Source organism: Pseudophryne corroboree, chromosome 2 (assembly GCF_028390025.1).
Source record: "Pseudophryne corroboree isolate aPseCor3 chromosome 2, aPseCor3.hap2, whole genome shotgun sequence".
NCBI lineage: Eukaryota > Metazoa > Chordata > Amphibia > Anura > Myobatrachidae > Pseudophryne > Pseudophryne corroboree.
In genome coordinates this window covers 266,327,507-266,345,826 of record NC_086445.1, presented here as the reverse complement: position 1 = coordinate 266,345,826, position 18,320 = coordinate 266,327,507, and the positions used below count along the sequence as shown (strand labels likewise).

The 18,320-nt window shown below is 45.6% G+C and overlaps 1 protein-coding gene across 1 annotated transcript in view; it reads left to right on the top strand.

Annotated features, from left to right (window-relative positions):
- LOC135015220 (activin receptor type-1-like) overlaps window positions 1–15,138 on the top strand; it is a 188,597-nt gene extending 173,459 nt beyond the window's left edge. Inside the window, exon 10 of the mRNA XM_063952785.1 lies at window positions 12,570–15,138. Coding sequence (XP_063808855.1) covers window positions 12,570–12,728 — 159 coding nt within the window. The 3' untranslated portion in view covers window positions 12,729–15,138. The remainder of the gene's footprint in view (window positions 1–12,569) is intronic.
- Window positions 15,139–18,320: the final 3,182 nt, after the last annotated feature.

Here is an 18,320-nt window from a genome sequence, read left to right as displayed (position 1 = left end):
ACGGTCTCTAGGTCGACAAGACTTAGGTCGACCACTATTAGTTGACAGTAACTAGGTCGACAGGGTCTCTAGGTCGACATGTTCTAGGTCAACAGGTCGACATGAGTTTTTCACATTTTTTGCAATTTTTCATACTTTACGATCCACATGGACTACGATTGGGAACGGTAACCTGTGCCCGAAGTTCGCTCGCCATGCGAGGGGACGCGGTGCACTAATTGGGGTTCCCGGTCACTGTACGGTGAAAATGACACCAAAAGAGATAAAAAAAATGAATGTCGACCTTTTGACCTGTCAACCTAGACTATGTCGACCTAGAGACCCTGTTGACCTAGAATCCCTGTCGACCGATAGTGGTCGACGTAGACCACTAAGTGTTCTAAGTGTTGTCGACCTTCGATACCACACCCCAATTCTCTATCTTTCTATAGTCTCTAACTCTCTATTATACCTAGAAATAAAATAGACTGAAAATGTTGTGATAAAATATTAGTCTTCCTATTGGTATTTTAATGTAACGCATGATCTATATGATCCACCTCTTTTTAGTTGCTAATAATTTCTCCAATGTGTACTCTTTCTCCGCAAAAATGTAATTAAAAATGGTGATTTATAGTGTACATCATAATCAAGTTATGCAGTGCAGTTCTTATACACTCTAATAAGAGATACTAGGGAGTCACGTATTTCTTATGGCGACTGGTAGCATGCAAATTAGTGTTTTGTATCTACATCTTTCAGATGTGTGCTGGACAGTGTTAGCAATACTATCGACAGTAATATTCAAATACATTCACAGAAACAGGATTAGGTTTGTTCAGGGTTGGATTGGGAACAAAAAGCGGCCCTGGAAACATTTGTACTAGTGGCCCCACATGGGCAGCACCAGAGGTGTAAGGTCTAGTAATGGGCCGTGGCAACAGCACCCTCCCCCCAAGACTTTCCAGATAGTGGGCATGTCCAGCATCAAGGGGAAGTTAAAAGGAAATAAAATTAAATATTATGAGCACATTATATGATACACCTTCAGAATTTAGGAAACTATATCATTCTTTAGAAAGATATATTTTTTTGCTTATTACACCAACCGCATATCCCAATCACTATTCACTCAATCTTATAAGTCAGCCAAGCAGGCAGACAGAGCATACACTAGATCATCTGCAATCACAGGCTAAGTAGCAAAGTAATTTTCATATATGCAAATTATTTTGCATCTTAGTCATTATGTCTATAAAAAGGACCACGTCCTCAAACAAAACAGGCCCCACGGGTGCGTCGGCCCACGGGGAATCTTCCCTGTGAACCCTATGGCCAATCCGCCTGTGGGTTTGTTGCACTACCTTTGTGGACATGCTTGGCCAGCCGGATCACTGCTCATCTTGAACATCTGTCCTGCCGTTATTAGTGCACCAAACCCAAACATGTTTCCGTGACATGACTCCAGATAACCCCGGTATCCAATTTAAAAAATGTGGGGTTTTCGGCGCTGAAAACCCTGCTGCATACAAAAAATAAAAATAAATTATACTCACTTGTCCGGAGGTCCCCAGTGGTCTCTGTGGCTCCCATTGACACAAGCTTCAGCACACACATCGCTGCGGAAGTGATGCCAGTTTCCGGTACTGTGTAGCCAGGTGACAGTAAAACACTCCCATCACCATGACTGACGGATTAATAAATCTGACACTGTAATAAGAAAGCATACAGGATATAGGGAATCTATAGCAGCACTGTTTCAAACAAGGGAGGTGTGGTGGATTCACTGTTACCAGCTTCCGGGAGTATGTAACCAGGTATCACATCTGGCGTCAGTGTGAGATGGGATGCATATATATTGGAAGAATCTTTATGAGAGGTAGTTGGTGTAGCTCAACAGCACAACCTTCTTTTACAGCCTGTGTATCTTGTCTCCCCAAGACCAAAAGGTGATTGGAATGCGAGTGGTGTGGGAAAACACTACAGCGCCCACTATTAAATACCACACCACTCGCATATTGTAAGAATCAGGGCAATTCAGACCTGATCGCTAGGCTGCATTTTCTCAAAGCCTGCGATCAGATTCGAACTGCACATGCGTATGCACTGCAATGCGCAGGCACGAAAGACCGCAGCAACGGGGATCGGTACATAGAGACAGGATGATGCGAAAAAAGCGATCGCACGGGCGATCGCAAGGTGACTGGCAGGAGGAGGGCGTTTGTGGGTGGCAACTGACCCTTTTCAGGGAGTGTCTGGAAAAACACAGGCGTGTCCAAGCATTGGAAGGGAGGGTGTCTGACGTCATTTCCGGTCCCGGACAAGATGAAGTGATTGCAGCTGCTAAGTACGTCCTGGGCTCTGCAGAGACTGCAAAAAATCAGTTTGTGCAGCTCTGCTACACATGCTTTCGCACACAGATAAAATACACTACCCCAGTAGGCAGCGACTAACTGATCGCAGAGCTGCAAAAATCACTGCCCAGCGATCAGGTCTGAGTTAGGCTCATAGGGGTACATTTACTAAGCAATGATAAGAGCAGAGAAGTGAGCCAGTGGAGAAGTTTCCCCATCAACCAATCAGCAGCTCTGTATAATTTTATAGTATGCAAATTATAGATGTTACTTCAGTGCTGATAAGTTGTCATGGGCACTTCTCCACTGGCTCACTTCTCTGCTCTTATCACTGCTTAGTAAATGTCCCCTTAGTCAGATGGCTTCTTTTTTTCTCATCACAAATGTTATAACAGAACATTTATATACATGAGATGGCTTCCTCCCACTAGCTATGCCCCACCAAACTTGGGTTGGTTCTATATCGGAGGGGCTGAAGGGACCTTGTGACGTATTGAGGGGAGGAGCTACGTCACCAGGGGGAGGAGCTACGGGCGAACAGGGTACCCGAAAAGTACCCTCGCGGGCTCGCTTCGCTCGCCACGCTTCGGGCACGGTGGCTCGCTCCGCTTCGCTTCGCTCACCACCTAATTACTAAAGGTAATAGTTGGTGGCGTGGATAGTAGAGGAACTATCCCGCTGGCCTAGCTCCTCCCCCTTCGTCGTAACTCCTCCCCCTTACGGAAAAGGTCCCTTAGCCCACTTGATTCTAGCATCTACCACCAAACTTGCCTATCATCCGACTGCTAGTCAGCATTGGAAGCCCTGCCCACTGGATCCCTTAATCCTTATATCCTTTCACACACTCCAGAGCAATCACACCAAGGTAGTACAGCTGTGTGTAAAACCTTTTCTGTAGGAAAGAGCAGGATTCTTAACCCTGTTTGCTCCTTGTCCTAGGGAGTGAGTCCTGTTCTGGACATCAGAACGTGGCAAAGTACCCTCTTATATAAATATATGTATATATTTTCACCTTATATAAGTAAAAACGGGTATGGGACTCAGGGTCGACAGTGTCTAGGTCGACACCTATTGGTCAACAGTGGCTGAGTCAACACTAGAAACAGGTCGACGTGGCCATTAGGTCGACATGAAAAAGGTCGACATGAGTTTTTCATGTTTTTTTTGTGTCGTTTTCTTCGTAAAGTGACCGGGAACCCCAATTAGTGCACCGTCTCCCCTCGCATGACTCACTTCGCTCACCATGCTTCGGGCAAGGTGCCACGCTCTGCTACCAGGGTGCTCAGCACAGGTTACCATTCCCAGTCATAGTCCACGTGGATCGTAAAGTATGAAAAAGTTCAAAAAAAAAAAAAAAAAGTGAAAAACTCATGTCGATCTTTTTGCATGTCGACCTTGTTCATGTTGACCTAATGGTTGTGTCGACCTATTCACTGTCGACCAGTGGGTGTCGACCTAAGTGGTGTCGACCCAGAGTCCGGATACCATTAAAAACACCAAAAAGTGATTGAAGACATGTGTGTCCCATTTACCATTGACACCAGCTTCAGCTCACACATCCCTGCGGAAGTGACGCCAGCATCCGGTAGAGTGTAACCAGGTGACAGTACAACACTCCCATCACCATGACTACCCAACTAATAACACTGTAATAAGAAAGCAAACAGAATATAGAAAATCTATAACAGCGCTGTTTCAAACAAGAGAGGTTTGGCGGATTCACTGTTACCGTATTACACACTCCCGGAAGAAGTGGTGTCACTTCCACAGGATGCGGCAAAGGACCCTCTTTGCCACTATGGGGGATATCCAATTGTCCCCGGTAAAACATCTGGTCTGTACTGGGGGGGCATATGTGTACCTGGCACTGGGGGAGCATATTTGGCACTGGGGGTATATGTGTAGCTGGCACTGGGGGGGCATATTTGGCACTTGGGGTATATATGTACCTGGCACTGGGGGGGCATATTTGGCACTGGGGGTATGTGTGTAGCTGGCACTGGGGGAGCATATGGGGCACTGGGGACATATGTGTATCTGGCACTGAGGGGGCATATCTGGCACTAGGGGCATATGTGGCACTGGGAGCACAGGCCTAGCAACAAGCATTACCCCTTGGTTACAAGCACAACACCCAGCTCATGAAATCCCTGGCAACAAGCATTACCCCCTAGCAACGAGCATGACACCCAGTGCATGAAACCCCTGGCAACGAATATTACCCCCTGGCAACAAACTTGAAACCCAGCACATGATACCTCTGGCAACAAGCATAACACCCAGCGCATGAACCCCTGGCAACGAGCATGACACCCTGAGCATGAAAACCCCTGGCACCGTACATGGAACCAAGAGCATGAAACCCCTGGCAACGAGCAGGTAATTTAAAAGTAATTAGAAGCCTTACTGTAGGACTTAATGTGTAATGGGCATTGTGGTGTGTGGCATAATGTATCACGGACATTGCGGTGTGTGTCATAATGTGTCACAAGCATTACGGTGTGTGGTATACTATATCACAGGCATTGTGGTATGTGGTATAATGTCTCAGGGGCATTGCAGTGTGGCATAATGTATAACGGGCATTGCGGTGTGTGGCATAGGGTATAACGGGCATTGCGGTATGTGTCACAGGCATTACGGTGTGTGGTATACTCAATCACGTGCATTGTGGTATGTGGTATAATGTATGGACCACCACCCAATTAGGGGTTCTGGCCGTGTGGTCGGGATTTGGACAGTCTGCATTTCAATGGCTGACAGAATTTTAAGCACTATCTATTTGTGTAATTGTATTTTATATTTTTAAAAAACATAACCAAACAAACCACTGCGTCTGACATTGGCAGTGCAGACGACTTAGTATCAGGCCCATTCTGTACAATGGAAATGTTTTCTCAATAATCAAGTTGGTGAAATAAAGAACAAATCTCTTTTTAGCCTTTAGTTCAGATGACCAACAATTAATCATCAAATTTTACAAATATATTTGCTTTTATGTAAATTGGTCATAAGAAGTTTTTTTTTTTCTATCACATTTTTACCTTACGAATTAACTTTTCCTTTGTTAACATTCCTGAGCAGCTGTTTATTTGTTTCAGTAACAGATGCTAAAGACTTCAAACTTTAATAAGGCATTTATTTGCTTTAGCTATTTTCCTGCTGTTGTCGGTGCATGAAATCTGTGTGTCACGATCCGGGTATCTGGACGCCATTTCTTACCCATCAGATGCCTCCTAAGGCTGGCTCAGCGCTCCAGGACCGGATCCCATCTGTTATCCTGATGTGTACATTCCTGTATCCTCTCCTGTCACTCTGGGACGCTGTCACAGTAAACGCCATATTACACCTGGCATGGCGTCTCCCGCGGCCTCCGCCGCCGTCCCTGAACTTCTGCATGCAGAGTGTCTGAGTGGCGATTACGTCAGCCGCGGCCTCCGCTGTGTCCGCGTGGTTGGATGTGCATCTGTCAGCCTGGCGCCTCCTGTCTCCGGTGGCCGGCGCCGCCATTACTGTTTTCATTACCACATGGATTACAAACCAAACTTCCCTCCAAGTGTCTGCATGGGCGCAGCCATCTTGGATTCTGTCAGCTGATCATTTCCACCAATCTGTTCTCAGTATTGATAATCTGCATAATTGCCTAGCCAATCCCTTCCTTGCTGCAGGTATAAATACACTGTGCCTGAGCAAGGAAGGCGTCAGTGCTTTGGTTGTCAAACCTAGTTCCTGTTTGTCTCTCTCCTGTGATTGTCTTCCAGGTTCCAGCTCCTGTCTCAAGACTTCCACCATAGAGACCCGCACCAGCATTCCACCTGCGGTGTAGCCTGACTCTCCAATCCATTGTGGATTCATCTGTTTCCAGCTACAACATTACCTGCTTCCAGCTCAGCTTCCAGCAGAGTACAGCTTCCCTTAAAGGGCCGGTGTCCTTTCTACACTTTACCACTCTCCACCGGTATTATTATTTCTCCGCTCTCAAGTTCTACATTTCAGTTCATATTTCATCGCTCCCAAGTTCATTTATTATTTAACTGGTTCCAGCCAGTATCCACTCCGTGCTAACAACAGTCTGGTTCCAGCCAGTATCCACAGCAGCTGTTTTATCTTCAGCAACCCAGCTTTCCCTGGAACACCAGCTGGCACAATCCTGGGTTATCTCCATTGCTACAGTCGGGCCTGGTAAGGACTTTCCATCTAGAAGATCATAAGAACTATCTCACACTACCAGTGCCCTGTGGCTCCTGCCATCCTGTAGTACCCAGGAACTGTATTTATTCTTTGCTGACTTTTACGTTTTCTTTTACTGCTGCTGTGTTGCGGAGTTGTCATAATAAACATCATTGACTTTTATCCAAGTTGTCGTGGTCACGCCTTCGGGCAGTTATTATTCATGTTACTTACATGTCCAGGGGTCTGATACAACCTCCCAGGTTCCGGTACATCTCAGCCCCTACAACTGAGGCTGCCTCCCGTCAGCTCAGGCCCTCAGTTGTGACAGTAAGCACTGACCTAATGAATCCAGCCGGAGACCAGGATCAAGCGGCCAGGCCGATGCAAGAACTGGCAGCCCGACTAGAACATCAGGAGGCTGCACAGGGCCACATCATCCGCTGTCTCCAGGATCTCTCTACTCGGCTGGATGGGATTCAGACAACTCTCCGTGGATCAGGCGCGTCTGGTGCGTCAACCACAGTGACTCCAGCTATAACCCCACCCACCTTACCCATTTCTGCTCCACGTCTTCATCTTCCAACGCCAGCAAAATTTGACGGATCTCCAAGATTCTGCAGGGGATTTCTCAACCAGTGTGAGATTCAGTTTGAGCTACAACCTGGCAATTTTCCCAGTGACCGTACAAAAATTGCCTACATTATTTCTCTTCTCAGTGGCTCAGCCCTTGATTGGGCATCACCGTTATGGGAGAGGTCCGACACCCTGCTATCTTCCTACACTGCCTTCGTGTCAACATTCAAGCGCATCTTCGACGAGCCAGGCCGGGTAACCTCAGCTTCATCCGAGATTCTCCGTTTACGCCAGGGGTCACGTACTGTAGGACAATATCTGATACAGTTCCAGATCCTGGCATCCGAACTGGCATGGAACGACGAGGCCCTGTATGCTGCATTCTGGCATGGCTTATCTGAGCGTATTAAAGATGAGTTAGCTACCAGAGACTTACCTTCTAAGTTAGATGAGCTAATCTCACTCTGCACGAAAGTTGATTTACGTTTCAGAGAGAGAGCAACTGAGCGTGGAAGATCATCTGCTCCAAAATCTTCTGCTCCTCCTCCTCGTCAACTGTCACCATCTAAAGATGAGCCCATGCAACTTGGCCGTTCCCGTTTAACTCCTGCTGAGCGCCGAAGACGTCTCTCCGAGTTTCTCTGTCTCTATTGTGCAGCTCCGTCTCACACCATTAATGCCTGTCCCAAACGTCCGGGAAACTCCAAATCCTAGCTCGCCAAGGAGAGGGCCGGCTAGGAGTTATGATCTCCTCTCCATCTTCTCAAGATTGTAATCTCCCAGTCTCGCTTCAAGTTGCTCAACGTTATCGGAACGTCATTGCCCTCCTTGATTCCGGAGCAGCTGGGAACTTTATTACCGAAGCCTATGTTAAACGGTGGTCCCTACCCACCGAGAGACTTCCTTCGTCCATTTCTTTAACTGCCGTGGATGGCAGCAAAATTTTTGATGCAGTTATTTCTTTAAGGACTCTACCAGTTCGTCTGAGAGTGGGAGTTCTTCATTCCGAACTTATTTCTTTTTTAGTGATTCCAAGAGCCACACATCCTGTGGTCCTGGGCCTTCCATGGCTCCGTCTTCACAATCCTACAATTGATTGGACGACTACGCAAATCCTGGCATGGGGTTCCTCCTGTGCTGAGACATGTTTGTTTAAAGTATTGCCTGTCTGTTCTTCCTCCCCCAGGTCGTCTGATGTTCCACCTCCTCCATATCAATTTTTCACGGATGTGTTCAGTAAGGCTTCTGCTGATATCCTTCCTCCTCATAGAGAATGGGACTGTCCGATTGATCTCGTTCCAGGGAAGGTTCCACCTCGAGGCCGAACTTATCCGTTGTCTCTGCCTGAGACGCATTCTATGGAGGAATATATTAAAGAGAACCTAGCAAAGGGGTTCATTCGACCTTCTTCTTCTCCAGCCGGCGCAGGCTTCTTTTTTGTAAAAAAGAAAGATGGTGGTCTGCGGCCGTGCATCGACTACAGAGGTTTGAACGACATTACCATCAAGAACCGTTATCCTTTACCCCTGATTACTGAGCTCTTTGACAGAGTTAGCGGAGCTACCATCTTTACAAAGCTAGACTTGCGAGGTGCATACAATCTCATCCGGATCCGTGAGGGTGACGAGTGGAAGACCGCCTTTAACACCCGTGACGGACATTATGAGTACCTCGTCATGCCCTTCGGATTGAGCAATGCTCCAGCTGTCTTCCAGCATTTTGTCAATGAGATCTTCAGAGACATTCTATACCGTCATGTCGTGGTCTATCTAGACGATATCCTCATTTTTGCCAACGATTTAGAGGAACATCGTTTTTGGGTTAAAGAGGTTCTGTCCCGTCTCCGTGTCAATCATCTCTATTGCAAATTAGAAAAATGCGTCTTTGAAGTCAAGTCCATTCCGTTTCTAGGGTACATTGTGTCCGGTTCCGGACTAGAGATGGATCCTGAGAAACTACAAGCAATCCAAAATTGGCCGGTACCCTTAACCCTCAAAGGGGTCCAGAGGTTCTTAGGGTTCGCCAACTATTACCGAAAGTTTATACGAGACTTTTCCACCATTGTGGCGCCTATTACTGCTTTCACTAAGAAGGGTGCTAACCCGTCCAAGTGGTCTGAAGAAGCCATGCAAGCATTTCATCTTTTAAAGCAAAGGTTCATCTCTGCGCCTGTTCTGAAACAGCCTGACATCGACTCTCCTTTCATCTTAGAGGTGGATGCCTCCTCCGTTGGAGTAGGAGCGGTGTTATCTCAGAGGGCTAAAGATGGCCATTTACACCCTTGCAGTTTCTTCTCCCGGAAGTTCTCCCCAGCTGAGCGCAACTATGCCATTGGCGACCAGGAGTTGCTAGCCATCAAGCTCGCTCTAGAAGAGTGGAGGTATCTGTTGGAGGGAGCTTCTCATTCAATCACCATACTTACAGACCACAAGAACCTTTTATACCTGAAGGGCGCACAATGTCTCAACCCTCGTCAGGCCAGATGGGCACTTTTCTTTTCCAGGTTCGACTTTAAACTCCAGTTCTGTCCGGGCTCTCAGAATCGCAAGGCCGATGCCCTTTCCCGCTCATGGGAGCAAGAAAATGAGTCAGAGTCTTCAGACAAGCATCCTATTATAAATCCGTTGGCATTCTCCACGGTAGGGATGGACTCTACGCCCCCATCAGGGAAAAGTTTTGTGAAGCCGATGCTAAGGAAGAAGCTCATGCATTGGGCCCATGCTTCCCGTTTTGCCGGACATACAGGTATCCAAAAAACCCTGGAGTTTATCTCTAGGTCCTATTGGTGGCCAACTCTGAAAAAGGACGTCTTGGAGTTTATTGCATCTTGCCCAAAGTGTGCCCAACATAAAGTATCCCGCCAGTCGCCTGCGGGGCAACTGGTTCCACTATCCGTTCCCCGTCGACCATGGACCCACTTGTCGATGGATTTCATTACAGACTTACCCATGTGCAACAAGTTCAATACCATCTGGGTGGTAGTTGACCGGTTCACCAAGATGGCACACTTCATTCCTCTCACCGGTCTTCCGTCAGCTTCCAAGTTGGCTCAAGTATTCATACAAGAGATCTTCCGACTCCACGGTCTTCCTGAAGAAATTATCTCAGATCGAGGAGTTCAATTCACAGCCAAATTCTGGCGAAGTTTATGTCAAGTCCTCCAAGTCAAGCTAAAGTTTTCCACGGCTTACCATCCTCAGACCAATGGTCAAACCGAGAGGGTGAATCAGGACTTGGAGGCCTTCCTCCGCATCTATGTGTCCTCCTCTCAAGATGACTGGGTTCAATTACTTCCCTGGGCCGAGTTCTGTCATAACAACCAGTATCATTCTTCATCTGCTTCAACACCATTCTTCACTAACTTTGGATTCCACCCTAAAGTCCCTGAGTTCCAACCGCTTCCAGCAACTTCTGTTCCCGCAGTGGATATCACCTTGCATCAGTTTGCCAATATCTGGAAGAGCGTACGATCAGCTCTGCTCAAGGCATCGTTCAGGTACAAGAAGTTTGCGGATAAGAAGCGTCGAGCAGTTCCTGCTCTTAAGGTGGGTGATCGGGTATGGTTATCCACGAAGAATTTGAGGTTAAGAGTTCCCAGTATGAAGTTTGCACCTCGCTATATCGGTCCTTTCAAGATTGAACAAGTCATCAATCCTGTTGCTTACAGACTCCAGTTGCCTCCCTTCTTAAAAATACCCAGGACATTCCATGTTTCCCTGTTGAAACCGCTGATCTTGAATCGGTTTCATTCCTCACTTCCTCCAACTCCGAAAGTCCAAACTCAACGAGGCGTTGAGTATGAAGTGGCCAAGATCCTGGACTCACGTCACCGTTACGGTCAACTACAAGATCTTATTGACTGGAAGGGTTATGGTCCTGAGGAACGTTCATGGACCAATGCTTCTGATGTCCATGCTCCTGCCTTGGTCCGGAGATTCCATTCCAAGTTTCCTCAAAAGCCAAAGAAGTGTCCTGGGGCCACTCCTAAAGGGGGGGGTGCTGTCACGATCCTGGTATCTGGACGCCATTTCTTACCCATCAGATGCCTCCTAAGGCTGGCTCAGCGCTCCAGGACCGGATCCCATCTGTTATCCTGATGTGTACATTCCTGTATCCTCTCCTGTCACTCTGGGACGCTGTCACAGTAAACGCCATATTACACCTGGCATGGCGTCTCCCGCGGCCTCCGCCGCCGTCCCTGAACTTCTGCATGCAGAGTGTCTGAGTGGCGATTACGTCAGCCACGGCCTCCGCTGTGTCCGCGTGGTTGGATGTGCATCTGTCAGCCTGGCGCCTCCTGTCTCCGGTGGCCGGTGCCGCCATTACTGTTTTCATTACCACATGGATTACAAACCAAACTTCCCTCCAAGTGTCTGCATGGGCGCAGCCATCTTGGATTCTGTCAGCTGATCATTTCCACCAATCTGTTCTCAGTATTGATAATCTGCATAATTGCCTAGCCAATCCCTTCCTTGCTGCAGGTATAAATACACTGTGCCTGAGCAAGGAAGGCGTCAGTGCTTTGGTTGTCAAACCTAGTTCCTGTTTGTCTCTCTCCTGTGATTGTCTTCCAGGTTCCAGCTCCTGTCTCAAGACTTCCACCATAGAGACCCGCACCAGCATTCCACCTGCGGTGTAGCCTGACTCTCCAATCCATTGTGGATTCATCTGTTTCCAGCTACAACATTACCTGCTTCCAGCTCAGCTTCCAGCAGAGTACAGCTTCCCTTAAAGGGCCGGTGTCCTTTCTACACTTTACCACTCTCCACCGGTATTATTATTTCTCCGCTCTCAAGTTCTACATTTCAGTTCATATTTCATCGCTCCCAAGTTCATTTATTATTTAACTGGTTCCAGCCAGTATCCACTCCGTGCTAACAACAGTCTGGTTCCAGCCAGTATCCACAGCAGCTGTTTTATCTTCAGCAACCCAGCTTTCCCTGGAACACCAGCTGGCACAATCCTGGGTTATCTCCATTGCTACAGTCGGGCCTGGTAAGGACTTTCCATCTAGAAGATCATAAGAACTATCTCACACTACCAGTGCCCTGTGGCTCCTGCCATCCTGTAGTACCCAGGAACTGTATTTATTCTTTGCTGACTTTTACGTTTTCTTTTACTGCTGCTGTGTTGCGGAGTTGTCATAATAAACATCATTGACTTTTATCCAAGTTGTCGTGGTCACGCCTTCGGGCAGTTATTATTCATGTTACTTACATGTCCAGGGGTCTGATACAACCTCCCAGGTTCCGGTACATCTCAGCCCCTACAACTGAGGCTGCCTCCCGTCAGCTCAGGCCCTCAGTTGTGACACTGTGCATGTGACACTACAGTACCTATGCCAAATCCATTTCTATAAGAGCTGTGCTTAAAAAAAAAAAGAAAAGGGAATTTTTTGTTCATGGAGTTTGCACTTTATCAGATTTTTTTGTGTAACAGAAGTATAAGATCTATACAAAATGTAATTTTTTTTTTTAAATTTTCTCTTAGGTTTTATCAGAACTTACAAAGACCATGAGAGAATGCTGGTTTCAGAGTCCATCAGCAAGACTTACTGCTCTGAGGATTAAGAAAACATTAAACAACCTGAAAAATTCATTAGATCAAAGATCAACAATTTCTATGAACAACCTTAAAACACATGACTGAAATGAAGCCACAGGAGAAAATGTTTGTGGCACATTTTTCTTTATAGTGGGCATCACTGCCTGTAATATGTTCCAGAATTGAAAGTACAGTTTTGAAGACAATGCCAAATGCTCAGTTTTATATAACTACAAATATACCAGCTTTTGACCAGTATGGCACTGGCAGTGATAGATAGGCCAGATTATTATGGTGACCAGTTCTACTAGCTGCAAATAAGTCCTTTTTCTCAGCCATTCAACTTATCTCTTTGAACGTAAGTTCTCCACACAGCTGGCAAATAAATTGCATGAGTACAGTATACTGTATGTTCTAAAGCAAATCCATATTACATGTCACTCTAGCAGCAAAGTCAGAAAGGTGTATCCAATATCAGTTGACATTTTAACATCGAGAGACTTATGTTGTGAATATCTGGCAGCAGATGTGAGAACAGTATCAGTGATGGTCCATTTGGCTGCATCATCAGCTTCATAATTACAGCATTGCACATTTAGCTTACACAGCACTTGTACAGTGCACAGTGATGACACAGGTTCCTATTGAATTGATGGTCTGCAGTCTCACGAATATTGGTATAGATTATAACATGGCTGCCTCCAATTTGTGTAAGTGGTATGTCCACTTTTTGAGCACATAGTGTGAGTATATAACAAAGTCCTTCCAAATGTACAATGCTCAGCTACACATACTGTATATGGGTGTGATATGCCGACAGTGGAGATGCCGGCAGTCACATCACTGACCAAGGCATCCTGACTTTTAGAATGCAGACATGGGACGGGGTAATAAGTTTACCCCTGCCCTGCCACCTACCCTAACCCGCCTGAGGTGGCGGCTAGGGATAAGATAATGGGAGGCCTTCCGGGGGTCACCTGACCGACAGTATCCTGTGCACCGGGATGCTAACCGCATCCCCTGTATATAAGTAAAATGTGCTTCCGTTTCAACCACAATAATTATATAATTACAGAGCAAGAGGTTCTCAGAGAAATCAGCAATTATTCTGTATTCTAGTAAACAGAATCATTTATTTTTATAAAATACTCATTTCATAAAGAACAAAACTGTGTGAGGTGTAAAATATCTCATGACCTGCATTCGTCAGACAATTGTATATTTGTCAAACAAAAAAATAAGCTGGGAAACAATTAGGTGCTCTTAAATTATATAAATATATTGAAAGGAAAATAACTGTTAGTTCACAATGAAATAAGCTGCGGAATAGGGGAACACACCTAAAACTCCCCCTTAAAATATAAACCAAAAATGTATATATACAGTAAATATAAATGAGAGAAAATTCTGCACTGTATAAACACTGGGTGTATTATATATAACTCTGCAATATGTAGAGAACGGCACAATAAAAAGTATATATATTAATTTATTTCATTATATATTCATAATATTAACCAATAAAAATCAATTAAATATCACACATCATAAAAATTGTAAAAACATAGAGAAATATCACTGGACCTAAATATATGGAGATATTCTGATATTCAAAAAATAAAAGTCTCTTGGAGAAAGTGAAACAAACCCCAGTGGTAATATCTGTAATGATCCTGGGGAACTGATATAATTATTTATAGTTACCATTATTTATTATATTGGTTTCCCAGGATCATTACAGATATTCCCATTCGGGTTTTGAATGTTGAATGTTTCAGCCAAAACTCTCTTTATGACCTGTGTTCTTGGTCCTTATACAAAGTCCTGATCACAATAAGGAGAACTGAGGGCCAAGGGGTTTATTTAGAAGTTATCAGAGTTAAAAACAATTTGAATTTTCTGAGGCTTATCAGCGATTCTGCGAGGTGATTTAAAGCAGCAATTATTTAAAAAGGCAATACGCACTCCAAATGAAGAACTAACCCTTTGTGAGATGGACACTTTTGTTGTATGTACTAATCCAACAGTAGTCTTTTGCCATTGGGATCTTAGTCCATGCAAGTAATTTTCTCTTTTAAGGCTGGTCTGTACATTGTTCATGTTAATCCCATTTTAAAATACAGTTGGCTGTGTCTGGGGGCATCCATTAATAATGTAGACTCAATCGATCTCACTTCAAAATTATATAAAATGTGATTTTGGTAGCTGAAATGCAGACAGATAAATAAACCAGATCCAGGCTATTGAGGATAAAATGGATAGATAAATCAATTACAAGTCAACAATTTTACATTTACCTTTTGCTTACAGAAGCTGCCGTTAAAATACATATTCACTTTGTTTTGATTTTTGCTCACTTCAGCACCTGTCATGTCCCATAGGGGCAGTGTTTCTAAAAACAGTATTAGTTATCTAGTATTAGATACACAAATTTGAATAGCTTTCTAATTTATACTGCAAATGTATATGTTATTATTTACTTATTTTAAAGAATATTAAAATCATTTACAACATTTTTCATGTGTTAGCTCATTTTTGCACTACAATCAAAAAAGTTTTGTTTGTGTTCGTTATGTCAGTTCTGTTACAGTTTAAGTGCCCTACGCACTTAAAGATTATCTGTCCAATCTTTCTGGTTGGAACAAAAATATGGTAATTATTTCCTGCTTTGCAGTATTCGACAATATGCACATGCGTGACTCTGGCCAACCAGTTTGACACATGCACAGAGGAACTAAAACAGAGACTTGAGGAGGAATTCAATTGGGGGCAAAGGGTGTGAATTGCCATTGCTGAAGCGTTTAAACACCAGCAACGGCAACCCAATCTGCAATCTTTGCTCGACCCAATTCACACCCCTTTCAGTTAAAAGTACTTACTACCAGGGGCGCCGGAATGTTTTTAGGTTGGAAAGGGGGGGGGGGGGGGGGGGGTAGAAAAAAAATAACAGTTTCTCTTATGTCCTAGAGGATACTGGGAATCCATTTAGTACCATGGGGTATAGACGGGTCCACTAGGAGCCATGGGCGCTTTAAGAATTTGATAGTGTGTGCTGGCTCCTCCCTCTGTGCCCCTCCTTCATTTTAGAAAATGTGCCTGGAGGAGCCGGTCACGTATATGGAACCTTCTTCTGCATTTTATTTTCTCTGTTTGTTATTTTCAGGCAGGACTGGTTGGCACCAGCCTGCCTGCTTCGTGGGACTTAGGGGGGTAACGGCCCAACCTCTTGAAGGTTTAATGGTCCCGCTCCCTGCTGACAAGACACTAGCTCCTGAGAGAACTATTCGCAAGCCATACCACCCCTAACAGAAGAAGAGTGAAGAGTGGTGAGTACTAAGCCGGCGTCCCGGTTAGCGGGTCGCTGGCCATTATGGCGGCTTGAAGGTACGGAGAAGTACGGCTTCTACATGGGGCGGCTGAGTCCCCAGACTCAGTACACAGTGCAGACATACAGCTTCTGAGGGGGCGAACTGAGTCTAAGTACGTTGTATGTGTACACAGTACCCACACTGGCATCACAGACTTAAAAAGGGATTGACTCCATTTTAGGCACAAAATCACCTCAGCCAGTATAAAAAAAGCGGGAAGACCGTGCGCCATTGAAGGGGTGGGGCTTCACTATGAGCGGATCCAGCAGCTCACCAGCGCCATTTTCCCTCTGCAGTGGATACAGACGCTGACTGACAGAGATGCGCAGCTCCTCCGGAGTGACTCCAGATTACCTCAGCGGTACCAGGGGGTCATAGCGGGGAGGGAGCAAGTATTAGTGTACTAAGTCCCCAATCTGGGTACTTAGTCTGCAACCCGGCTAAGCTTGGCATTAGCGGTAAGGGCGCTGTGTGTGCTGGCTCCATACTATCTCTGTGTCTCCCTGGAATGGCTCTTTGTGGGTTAATTGTGCATAACCTTTTCGTATGTGTGTGTGTGTGTGTGTGTGTGTGTGTGTGTGCAGTCACATTTACGTTATCAGGCAAAGAGTGTGTTTCATGTAAGACAGAGTGTTCCTCTTCTCCAGGGGGTTCACTACTGTATACACAGTGTAGTGCACCTTCCCATAGCGGGGCTGAGCCAGCATGGCTGGATTCCATTAAGGGAATGATTTTCAATATTTCTACTAAATTGTCTCGCAATGAGAAAGAGACGCAATACTTAAGACAGTCTATGAAAAGACTGAGTTCCCAAACCAGCATCTCAGACCCCTGCCATTTGTCCTCAAAAACGTACTTTGGCCCATATCCTGCAGTCTGACTCTGATGATGAAGGGTCAGACATGGAGGAGGGGGAGTTGGACTCAGAGGTGGGGGAGGCTACTCTGTCACAGGGATTAGAGGCTCTAATAGAAGCTATCAGATACGTCCTACAAATCCCTAATAAGGTAACAGAGGAGTGTGAGGAATCTTATTTTAATGTAAAAAATAAATCCTCAGTTACTTTTCCTGTGTCAAAGGAACTGAATACCCTGTTTGAAAAACCGTGGGTTAATCCTGATAGGAAATTTCAAATCCCTAAGAGGTAACTCTCATCCTTTCCTTTTCCTCCCCAGGATAGGAAAAAATGGAAATATCCACCAATAGTGGATGCATCAGTATTTAGGCTGTCACGAAAAATAGTACTGCCTGTCCCGGGTGCAGCCTCCCTGAAAGACACGGCTGATCGTAGAATTGAGACCACACTCAAATCCTTGTATGCAGCTGCAGGGGTGGGCCAGAGACCCACTATAGCATGTGGGTGGATTACTAAAGCCATTGCTAAATGGTCGGGTAACCTAATTGAAGGGTTAGATTCCTTATCTCGGGGGGAGATTGTTTTACTCCTGCAACCATACAGGACTCTGTGAACTTTATGGTGGAAGCCATAAAAGAAATAGGCTTGCTTAATGCACGCACCACTGCTATGGCAGTGTCAGCACACAGGGGCTTATGGCACCAGTGGACTGCTGATGCAGACTCCAGGAAAGGCGTGGAAGGCCTACCATTCACAGGAGAGGCCTTATTTGGAGATAAATGAGACAAATGGATCACCACAGCTACTGCGGGTAAGTCCAGATATCTTCCTTCTGCAGCTCCTCCAGCCAGGAAGGCTTACTCATCTTCCAATTTACAGTCCTTTTGGACGGCCAAGTTTAGGGGCAAAACCAGAGGTTCTCCTACAGCCACCAGTGGTGCTAGAGGTAAACCACGCAAACTAGCAACTGCCAGTTCTCAGGAACAGAGCTCAAGCTCTGCTTCCTCAAAGCCTTCAGCATAACGGTGCACCACGATGCCTGGAAGACTGGCGGGTGGGAGCCCGGCTAAAATTCTTCAGTGACATCGTGCCAGGATCCCTGGGTCGTAGATCTTATTTCCTAGGGCTACAGACTGGAGTTCCAGGAGCTCCCACCTCACAGATTCTTCAAATCAGGCTTACCAATTTCACAAGAGGCACGTATAAGTTTACAATACGCCATTCAAAAACTGGCACAGACTCAGGTCATTGTTTCAGTTCCACCTCATCTAGAAAACAGGGGGTATTATTCCTACTTGTTTGTAGTTCCGAAACCGGACGGTTCGGTAAGACCGATTTTAAACTTCAAGTCATTGAACCCATACTTACAAGTGTTCAACTTCAAGATGGAGTCTCTGAGAGCACTGATCTCAGGTCTGAAAAAGGGGGAATTCCTAGTGTCTCTGGATATCAAGGATGCGTACCTTCATATTC